The sequence below is a fragment of the Anabrus simplex genome, chromosome 12 (assembly GCF_040414725.1).
Source record: "Anabrus simplex isolate iqAnaSimp1 chromosome 12, ASM4041472v1, whole genome shotgun sequence".
Taxonomy (NCBI): Eukaryota; Metazoa; Arthropoda; class Insecta; order Orthoptera; family Tettigoniidae; genus Anabrus; species Anabrus simplex.
In genome coordinates, this window is record NC_090276.1 from 50,998,216 (window position 1) to 51,010,325 (window position 12,110).

The 12,110-nt window shown below is 37.2% G+C and overlaps 1 protein-coding gene across 2 annotated transcripts in view; it reads left to right on the plus strand.

The window, feature by feature from the left end:
* The window catches only part of LOC136884258 (alpha-1,6-mannosyl-glycoprotein 2-beta-N-acetylglucosaminyltransferase), a 115,347-nt gene that overhangs the window by 82,041 nt on the left and 21,196 nt on the right, over nt 1-12,110 (plus strand). The window contains exon 7 of one of the 2 annotated variants that reach the window (XM_067156323.2): nt 9,452-9,559. The exons of the other annotated variant lie outside the window; for it this stretch is intronic. Within the exon in view, the coding sequence (XP_067012424.1) occupies nt 9,452-9,559 (108 nt within the window). The remainder of the gene's footprint in view (nt 1-9,451; nt 9,560-12,110) is intronic. 2 annotated transcript variants of the gene reach the window in all.

Here is a 12,110-nt window from a genome sequence, read left to right on the forward strand (position 1 = left end):
GGTAATAGGCCTTTCGCTAAAACAATGAAAAATTATAAACCATCATGCAAGTTACATACTGTAAAGGAAAAATACGGACCGATTGCAGAAACGATGACTAGTTTTAAGCCTTAGACAACATCTATCTGAACAACGTCTAAATCGTGCATGATCTTCCATTGCATAAACAATGTTCAGCCGCTTTTTAACTAAGCATCGTTTAAAGTTTCAATATTGGTTTGAAAATGGAGATAGAAGTATCTTTCATGTAGTTCTTTGCTTGTCGCAACCAGTGAAATTCGTTGGTGCGTGCGCTGAACGCCAGTCAGCTGTTTGTCTTCCTACACATTACTCAGATATGGCTAAGCATGAACATGACTTGCCCACAGATAAGAAATATCGCTTTCGGTGGAAACGAAATCTCATAATATTATTGACACAAGCGACACGCCAAAGTACGGGGAAGTGTAGCTTTGATTCTACTGTTGTTATGGTGAGTGTAATCTAATCGTAAATAGCTTCAACGAAGGGAAGATGAAACAATAGTAATGTGTAACCGAGTGTGTTGTACGGGCCATATAGATGTAGCTTGCATTCTGGAGATCGTACGTACGAAACACATCATCGACAGCCCTGAAGATTGTTTTCCGTAGTTTCCCTATTTTTACACCAGGCAAATACTAGGGCTGTTATTATGGCCATGGCTCTTCTTCCCCAGTCCTCATCTTTAAACAGTAATCACCACCATGACCACCACTTGCCTTTTCCTACCATAGTTGATGAAAACTTATCTCACTTAGCGTGACGATTATATATTAAAAACCTACTTTTTAGTTTTCACTATTATGTGTGCTTACTTAGCAGTAAATATAAGTGAATCACTCCTGTTTGATGTATACGACAGCCCTCTGATGATTGGGACAAGTAATTCTGACATGTATGTAGTTGAAGTGTCCTATAACTCCATGGAAATTACCCCATATTGCCAAGAATTGTATTCCAGGTTACCAGACTGTCCCTTTGTCAGTCTAAAGAAACAAATCTCTTGAAGAGTAAAATCTTATTTTAAGCTCTGCCTCCCCGAACATTTCAAATAAATTGCTGTGATTTTACAGCGGGCGACCCACAGAGAGGCCATTAGACTGATCTTTCTTCCCAGAAACGTCTCAACATGATAATACAAATTACATGTTTTATGGTAAATAACCTCTGATTGTGATTCACTCCTCTCATATGAGGTTAAACAGTGTTCTCGTAGTGTTTAAACATGGCCGGTTGAACATCTGTTTTAGACAGTGTCTAAGTGATAAATAACGTTTGTGCAATGCGGCAGCCATACTTAGGCACTGCTTAACCGTAGACATCATCTAAACACCGTTTCTACAATCGGCCCAATATGTTTATCTTAATAAGATTATTATGGTGAATAAACCGTTCACAAGGATTATATAATTAATGTCAAATTATTATTATTATTATTATTATTATTATTATTATTATTATTATTATTATTATTATTATTATTATTATTATTATTATTATTATTATTATTACCTCTAATTTTGATTTATACAATGTTATTGCATTAGAAATCCCATTCTATACCTTATGCTTATTAAATTTCCTGTAGGACACCATACATTTTTAAATTCTTCCTGCAAACCAGAGCTTGAGAATTTAAAATCTAACTGGAGAGTGTGATGTAATTGAGAATGAAGATAATCACATTAAACACAGTATTAGAGGAATCTTGAAGTGTTATATCTGAGGAAAGCACATTTCAGTCCTGTAAAGAATGTGTTCTCAGAGTGATAATTTTAATGTTTTCTTCTTTAGACATAAGTTTTTCAATGGCTATTCTCTTCTGTATCATTCTGTTTTCATGGAGTGCCTGCCCACAAAACACAGAAACTAATGGATTGGTTCCACATACTAAAACAGTGACCTTTTGTGTACTTATTCACAAACAATGAGATCATGCACTTGACTTACAAACAAGCTTTGTGTCTAACAACATTATTGAAGATTATTGTTAAGGAGAATATATTTTTTTAAATAGCCTCCCTGAGTAGAGGTCCTGACATATCGACCTTCTAGTATGTCTGTAAAAACATTTTGTTTAATGCTAACGGAGGGCATATTGAACATTTCGTGTGGTATACTGGCAGCTTCTGTTGCTGTGTGTTTCCCATGGTTAATGTATTATGTAGAGTTGTAGAAATTGAGCTCTAGCACAGAAATAAAGCGTTTCCAGACTCAGGTCCATATAACATATTTTCTTCGTCTACGTGTGAGGAATGTGTTCTGAAAGTTTGGTCATACCTTTTTGTTACATGGGCTGATGATCTAGATGTTAAGCCCCTTTAAACAAGCATCATAATTGTTACATCCTGTCTGTGTCCAGTTTCTTGGCTGTATAGTCGGTATATTGGCCCCCAATTTAGAAAGTGCTGGGTTTGATTTCCAGTCTGCTAACGTCCGATGATTTTAACTGCATGTAGTTAATTCCTCTGGCTCAAGGACTGGGTGTTTCTGTTTCTCTCATTACTCATTTCTTCATTTACATACAACACACCACAGCGAATACATCCCTCCATGTAGAGTTGGTGCCAGGAAAGACATCCGGCCGTTACACAGGCATCAAGTTCTGTCGCCAATAAAATGGGGAAAAGGCCAGGGAGATGATGATGATGATGATGATGATGATGATGATGATGATATAGGTAATACAGTGAGTTTCTCTCATCAGACGGCCAGTGAGTGTGTGCTGCGTGCCTACTGTTGACTCGTCATTCCCCGCTCTGCGGCATATCAACAAGCGTAGCACTTTCCTCACTTGTATGGTTTATTGGATTGAGCTCTTCAGAACCCCCTTTTCTTGTCCAAGCCGTCGTAGGAATTTTGTAGGCGTAGGTTCTAATTTTCCTGCAATTTCGTGACTTTCTCCTCATTAAGCACACTTTTTTTTTAACTCTTTGCTTGTTGACAAATAAAGAACCCACTCCTCTCCATTTGTATACAAGTTTCTGCATGATATCTCTATGTGGAGATTGTGTTATGAATCTTCTGACGACATCACGCCAAAACTTTGTTTTCGCTAATAGTAATTATTATTATTTTATATCAGAATGTTGATACAATACAAACATACACGTTACATTACACAAAATACACGGCACTTTACAGATATATTTCTTGCGGTCACACAAGTTTCCCTCTTTGGTTGCTTGAACGAGGTCTTCATGTGTACACTGGACAGGGCATAGTTGACATTTATACATGTGTGGGTTAGTTTGTTTTATTCCGCAATCACAAAGCAATAATAATAATAATAATAATAATAATAATAATAATAATAATAATAATTGTATAGCCTCAGCTACCGTGTGCAGACATTTTAATTTGACGCTGTCTGCTTGTCAATTTTGACGTCCTGTTATACTCTACGCCCACTAGGTGGAAGAGTAAACCAAATCTCTCTTGGACATCTGTGGCTGAGTTTTAATGAATTTTATCGGGTGGACAACAAATGTGTCGCCAAGATCTTAAACATGCCGACATCATATGACAAGGAGTGTGTTAAATTGACTCTTTTAATCACCCTTAAAAGATCTGACTACCTCCGCTGTGTTTGAACTCGCTGTCTTGGCATCTGGACGCGGTTTCACTTAACTGTTGTACATAAATACTCTTTACTGTACTATGTACACATCATGAGAATAATACTCCGAACTAACACTTCATAACTCGAGAACTGTTGGAGCTACATATCGACTGTTAATCATACATTCATATATTTAGCATAATTATTCCACCTTGTCAGCCACCTGGTGTCCGTGACCGTTAAGGCATTGAAGTCTAAACGGTCTGACACCTTGGTTAGCAAGTACAAGTCCCGTGGGTCGAAAAAATGTTCACCATCAGATTGTTGGCCGGCAGGGTAGGGGAGGTGGTTGTATAAAATTTCTAATCACTAGATTATGTGCCGGAAGCTTGGATTAAGTTTCAAATCTCTCCGCAGTGCTCATATGGAGTGAGATCATATGACGCTGTTGATGGTGATTCATCCATCGGATGGGTTCGCTAAGCCTTGAGCAGACCCGTTGGTGCTATTCGACAGGAGTAGGCTATGTGCCAGCACTGGGTTTCACCCTCTCCCTTCCTGCTATCATATATCACATCATTAATTTCATCTCATTAACTCCTTTGATAAGGTTAACGTGAAAGGCATCCGGTCATAAAAACCCGCCACGATAGATTCATTTCACCTCATACCTGACCCTGTAAAGAACCGGGTCAAAGGTTGGGCAAACAAACAAAAAAACAAAGAAACAAACAAACTTATTCCGCCTTGTCAATACATTTAATAGTTTGTTATTAACATCCATACATGTTTAGAGAAGCTTCAGTTGCTGGCTTCTTCAGCAGCATAAATTACCAAAATATTGTTGGACTTGTTGCATATCTTTAAAGAAGTTAGTATTTATATGATTCTATATGTGTGTTGAAAACATTAATTAACTAATTAATTTATTATATGTTTTTCTGTTTTTTGAATTTTAATTATGGTTGGTTTTTACAAGGCAACACAATTAGTGCTGTAAGTCAGTAAATGAACGGTTGAGACAGGAAAGCTGTTAGTTTAACATTTTGACATATATATTGTTTTATCATTTTATTTTATTTCTTTATAGACTTTGTATGGTTAATGAGAATACAAGAATTGATTTGATGTTTTGATCTCATAAGGAGATGTAGTTAAAATTTTAAATTGTGAAAAAAATGGGCCTCTATCTCAATATTTTAAAAAACCAAAGTTAATGACTATGGATGAGTGTGGTACAGTTTGTCTAAAGCTAAATGGGGAGGAGATAGAGAGTGTGGAGGATTTTATCTTCTTAGGAGCCAAGATTAGTCAAAGCGGAGATTGTGGTCCTTAAATAAAAGACAGATTTCACTTGGACGAATCGCTATGATGACTATGTCCCTAATGTGGAAGACCAGAGATATAAGTTTGGCTACCAAGTACGGATTAGTCAGTGCAATTATATTCCCATTCCCACTGTTCGTGTATAGGTGTGAGAGCTGGACACTGAAACAAGCAGACAAGAGGAAGATCAGTGCTTTTGAGCTCTTGTGTCCGAAGACTCTTACAAATACCATGGAGTACGAGAATCACCAATAAAACGGTTTTAGAGATAATCAAGACCCGTATGTCATTAGTTGGTATGATTATGAAGCTGAATCTAGAATACTTTGGCCACATTATGCGATCAGATGCATTTGAAAAAGCAATCATGCTAGGAATGATCAGTGATAAAAGAAGATCAGGACGCCAGATGACTCGTTGGTTAGACACCATTAAAACAGACACCACCCTCACTCTGGAACAACTGAAGAGGCAGTGTGCAACAGGACAACTTGGAGAGCGCTAGTTCATAGAATCGCCGATGGTCGGATTCGACTGAACAGATATCATCATCGTCCTCATCATCATCAATCGTTGCCATAAGACCTATCTGTGTCGGTGCGATGTAAAGCAAATAGCAACAAGAAAATAGCATGTTAATCAAAATTATGTTAATGAGGCAAGGTTAGGGTTTTGAGGTTTTGTATAGATATACTGTACAGATAACAAATCCAAGAATATTTTACGCCACTGAAGAAGAGACCAATTGAAGCTTCTTGAAACATATACGGACGTTAATGACAATAATCTGTTGAATTGTCTTCACAAGGTGGAATAAATATGTTAAATATACAAATGTATGATTAAGTTGTAGTCAATACGGACCTAGTTAGTTGACCTTTACGGTTAAAATAATAATTTTAGATCAATGCTTGTTAAATGTTTGAGCATGTCGCACAACTCGGAAAATGAGGGCATTGCCGTGCTTCTTGCTATGACGCAGAACGGGGAATGATGCGTCAACAGCAGGTGGGCACCGTGTACCCACCAGTTGTCGATGAGAGAAACTTAGTAATGCAGCCTGTTTTGTTGAAATACAATAACTTTGTCTGAAAATTCCTGTTTATTCATGTATTGTGGAACTATATCGCTTAGTCTGTGGGTGTAAATAAGAGGTACTGGAACTTCAGCATATGGCAATGACAAGTATCATCGATGTGTATACAATAGATGGAAATTTGATTGTTCCACCTTTTTTCAATACATAATATGTTGTTAACATGATTACAACATTTTTATTCATTACCGGTTTCGGTGTCTATGGACACCATCATCAGCTCTGACAGGTCATATGAACAAAGATATACAAGTATGTAGGACATATAATAGACCCTTGATAATAAGTGACATTAATAGGATGAAGTAAAAATACAATGCCTAAAAGAATATAAACAAGTTATGTGCTTGTTGCTCACTGCTACGCGTGAGACTTTTTAACCATGCCAAAGTGATCAAGTCTATAAACTTTAATTTTATACTTTATACTTGACCAACAAGCACATAACTTGTTTATATTCTTTTAAGCATTGTATTTTTACTTCATCCTATTAATGTCACTTATTATCAAGCGCCTATTATATGTACTACATGCTTGCATATCTTTGTTCATACGACTTGTTACAGCTGATGATGGTGTCCATAGACACCAAAACCAGTACTGAATAAAAATGTTGTAATCATATTAATAATATATTATTATTGAAAAAAGTTGGATCAATCAAATTTCCCTCTATTGTATGTTATCTCGTTTCAATACGGACCAGATATGAAGTTCTTAATGTTGGAATCATCAGTGTGTATCATTTACCTTTCACTCATTTTCTAAAAGAACAAATATCAGATGAGTGTGGTTTAAAAGAGTAGTGACCAAGATTGTGCCTCAGGAGTGCGACGATGTCTGGCTGCCTCCCACTACAGAACCATCCTCTACAATACTCAGTAGAAATAAATAAAATATTCTGTGGAAGTGTGCGAGGAAGAGACGGATGCATGTTGCCAGTTACGGTAGATGTGCTTGTGGAGAAATCGGATTGATGAAGCGAAATTCACATTCACAGTCTTCGTAATCAAATATATGGTGACAAAAATAATATTGTGGTTTTCTTTTCGGTTCGTTTTAGCCTACTAGGGACCAAGGGGCTCATCTTAACTCTTAGCTAGGGTCTTCTGCTTTTTCTTGGCCCAGTACACCTTTATTTTCTGGCTGTGTGCCTGCTTCCTCCCATCCATCCACTTAAGTTTGGTGGTCCCTGTACTGTTTTTTCTTGTGAGGGACAGTGGGAAGACTTCCTGTAGGATGGCCTGTTGGTACTGAGATTGGTTCTCTTTGGACTCTAATGGGATCTACAGTTCCTATAGGTCTAATTTAATGAGGTGATCCACTTTCCCGTACTTTTCACTGTGAGGATTCTGTTGGTGAACCTGAAGGTTTCAGGCGAGTCATGTTTTGTGTACTGATACATGTATTCACTCTTTTCAGCAGCCGGCCTGGGTCGCTCACGCAGTAGAGCACTGGCCTTCCAAGCTCAAGCTGGCAGGTTTGATCCCGGCCAGTATTTGAAAGTGCTCAAATATGTCAGCCACATGTCTGTAGATTTATTGGCACTTAAAGAACTCTTGCAGCAGAAGATTCCAGGACCTTGGTGTTCCCAAAGCTATAAAAGTAGTTAGTTGGATGTAAAGCCAGCAACATTCTTTTCTGCAAGACAAAGAAAACTGTGACCTGAGGTGGAATGGTGTTTGAACTATGCAATGTGTTCAGTATTTGGAACAAGGTTTCACAGTACAGTCAATCAGTCAGAGTTGCACAGATTAAAGGTTATTAAACCTGTACATTGCCAGAACTTGGTCAGTTTTATAAATGTTCCCATACGTAAATGGAACCAAACATTGAAACAACTTAAGACATTGACTGCTCCGGAGTTCTCCGTATTACTGCGGCCAGCAGTTGTGGATGGGCCCTGGAAACCTTTGTTTTTATGTATTGAGTTAGTTTTCAGCATGTTGTGCTGTCTGTTAGCTAGAGTTTGAACTATTTGCCATCATATCGTGGAGTATTAGGATCATTGATGCTAGGGCTGATTTTTTTTCTTTTTTTCTTTCACTTTTACAATCCTTGTAACCATGAAAATAACCTACATATACAGGTAATCTTAAGTGCGCACCTAGAGACAATTGTCAAGATGACGTGCCTTGTGTGACGAGAAAGTGTTTCTGATGTGCCACGTGGGTAACGAGCCCTGAGGATTCTTGTAGTTTCTCAGCTGACGATAGCTGACAGCCAAGAGTACGTGACTGGCTACGAGAATTCTTGCTTTTATGCACCTCGTATTTCCTTGATAATTGATACCAATTTGGGTGAGTATATGAGTTCCAAATGGTGTAGTTACGGAATATAAACTATGGCTATCCCTGCATCTTTCTGTGTTTAAACCTTCCTGTATTTAACAGAATAATATCGGATATGTAGAGCTATTCCTTGGAGCACCAGTGCGGATGTCAGCATGGCTAGGCACTTTCAGTTCTGTCAGATACCAATATTTGTCATTAATTACATGTAGATCAGCTATCGTAGGTGCCGAGTGACAGGGAATTGGATGTTTCTAATGAATAACAGCTAACATTAAATTGGGAGTAGCTGTAAAGAGAAATCCTTGCATACTTGAATATAATAAGTACATAAAAGGCACCAAAAGGGAATTCCTACTACACTGTGATTAGAAAGACTATTAAATGGAGACATAAATGGTACTGCTTTGAAAGGTATCGCACCATATAGACTGCTAAGCAACCTGGTGTGTACATGTTCCGAGTTTGAGCTCGATATCTTGAATGCTTATCAAGTTAGTACAGCAGTGTAATTTCTTTCTTCGAGGCTAGAAGTATCCAGTCTACATGGGTTTCCCTTGTATTTTTATCCTTTGTCTCCTCTATGAGAGCTAGGAGCCCTAACTTTGCCATGGATAATAAAGGCTTTTATCTATCTACACAGTTTTGCAATTAATCCTTAAGTCAATGTTCTAGCCTTTAAAGCCCTGTGCACACCTTACAAATACATTGTTTGTTCATACAATTAATGAAAAATGATTGAATAATTCTAAATACTATCATAGATGCTATGTATCTCAAAACTAAACCCGTTTTGTTCTGTGATATTAAAATTTTCATGTTGTATGAGTTTCAAGATGTCTTAAGATTATTTTTATGATTAGAATAGGTTCTGTTATTTAACGGATATGCTTGATATTGCCATAAGCTGACCACCTCATAGCTCATTGTAAACATCTTAATCAGTGTTCTATCAACTCTCTGGAATGGTGATGGTATACGTGTTTACTTTTTCCTTATTTTATAAATGTGTTTATTTTCACTGCGCGCTCGCTGTCACAAACTGGATGCTCACGCCAGTCCACGGCTGCTTGAGTGCTGCACAATTTTCTCACTGTGCGTGTGTGTGTGTGTTTGTGTGTTTTGCTATTTGTGTGTTTTGGTGTTGCATTGCAGAAAGAGGCTCTGAAAGCCATGAAAAGACACCAGTCAGTGTCGGCCGGCTCTATCCCTCCATCTTGGGGCTTCCAGATCGTACCTACTCTCTATCAGCACTACCAAAAGGTAGACTATGGCTGGCGAGGATCGGTCGGTTCCTCTTCATTTTCTTCTTCAGTAGTTACCTGCTACTGCATGTTGCATTTAGTTTTGCCAGCCTTGCTTTGTATTAGTGAAATGATATTCAACCTACAAGGGCTGATTTGAAAAGTAACGCTTAACGTTTTTTTAAATGAAATAATTAATGGGTAGGAAAACCAAAAAATATGTGCAGAAAAACTATAAGTTTTACCTATTTTTTAAGATATGGACAGAGTTTTTATAAGTAATATGACATGTTTAGCCCTGTTATCAACTTAAAAGTTAAAATTAAATTTCCACCTTTACAATACTTAGAAAAGCTTTCATTCTTAAAGCAAAGTTATACGAACATGTTTTTGTCCCTCTTGGGGACATCCTCAGCATAGCGAAGCATCATAGTAAAATAAGCATAACAAGAAAAGGTGTTACATACATATCCACAGCAACTCAAATTTACATGGTCTTAGTGTGCCATTTGATAACAGAGTGATGACGTGAAATCCATCTGAAACGTCTCATCATTATTCAAGTATAAAAGAATCTTACGTTTTCAGACGCACAAGTTTAGAGAGGAAATCATGACTTGTTGTGTATGGTTCTATGCTGCTATTCATAAAATGTGTTCCATTTGCAACATAGAACCAAGACTGAACTGCTAGTAATGAATTTTTTTTTTTCCTCTTACCCGGTGTGTGAACAAACGTAAGATTGTATACTTGTTTAATGATGAATTAACCCATTAATGGAACACATTTTATAAATAGCAGCATAGATCCAAGACTGAACTACTAGTCATGATATTTCCTCTCTTAACCTGTGTGTCTGCAAACGTAAGATTCCTTTATACTTGAACAATGATAAGATGTTTCAAATTGATTTCACGTCACCACTTTGTTATCAAATGGCACACTAAATTTGATTTGCTGTAGACATGTATATAACACCATTTTTTGTTATGCTAATTTTACTATTTAACTTCTATTCTTTGCTAGGCTGAGGATGTCCACAAGAGGGACAAGACATGTTCCTATAACTTTGCTTTAAGAACAAAAACTTTCTTAAGTCTTGTAAAGGTGGAACTTTTAATGTTAATATCTTTAAACTGAACAAAGTTTCTCGAGACATCTTCCATCGTGATGCCAGGTTGAATATGCCTCGTTCTTAGAACTCCATTCCCTCGGTGTATCGCCTCTGCACACGACCGATTTCACTTCTTCATCTGAATTTCTTCAGTGGTCCAGAGTGGTAAGTCAGGCAGTGTCTGGACTGTTGGAGCAAATATTGCAAAATATGGCTTATATACAATAAAGTCCTGGCCTTGCAGTATATGATGTTCACGTCTTTGGACTTCTGAAGAAATTCCCAGGAGGTCAACGTTTCAGTTCATATGAAGAAGTGAAATCAGTCGTGCAAAGGTGACTTTAAACACGGCAGGAGCAGAATTCTATGAATGAGGCATATTCAACTTGGTGTCACAATAGCAGACTTGGTTCATGTGTTGAAGAATAGCTAAAACCTGCAGGATTTATTTTCTTGCATAATTTTATTTTCTTACTCATTAAATGTGTTTATTTTGTAAAAAAAAAAAAAAAAAAAAAGTTGTGCATTACTTTTTGACCCACCCTTGTAAAATTATCTTAATATTCGTATTTCAATCGTTTAGAACATAAAACTGATGTATAAGTACTTGCATGTGGTTTAAAATGTGAAGACAGTTTCCTGAATTATTGGGTCATGTTGTGTTGAATTTATTTCCTCCCAGCAACTGTGGTTGCATTTGAAAATCACAGATTGGACAGCAGATTATAGGAGCTGTCTTGGCTGGAGGGAAGTAAAGCCAATCAAACATTAACTGGTAATACTGAAGGCTGGACACTAGTACTTCAATACACAACATGATAGATGTGTCTTACCAATTGAATGAGCAGCATGACTTAGTGGCTTCTTTAGATGATAACAAATGTCTGGATGCATGGAATCCTTGCCAGTCTCAAATGTTATGAACTTGCTCAGGGTTTATTTCTTATGATATCCCCTGCTACTATAGTTGGTTTGAGTGCTGTATCCGAGAATGAATTGCATCCTTTGGCGACTTCTATAAGGGTCACCAAACGTTACTTTGTGAAGCCTCAAAATGACCAGACATCCTACATTCTCCAGAGATGTCCTGCTTTTCGGCCTTACATTCAGAAGTCCGGAAAATAGTATAAAATATTCTGCATTTTAAATGTTACATAGCTTTTTCTATTTTTTCATGTCCAAATCAATATGGGTTATATCTCATTTTGAAATACTTAATAATCCCTACCACGTGATGTCATGCGTCATTGACCCATTCTCATTGTGGCTTGCCTTATCTGCCTGACTTTCATAAGCATATGCCATCGAACAAATTTACCAACAAAAATTTCTTCTTCAGAGAAATATATGTAAATTGTTCGTTAAAAGCAATCCTACCCTGCTGTAGCAAATAAAATTTAGTACTCTGTAAACTGTTACTGTACGAAATGAACATGTTACATTAATGTCCTTCAAA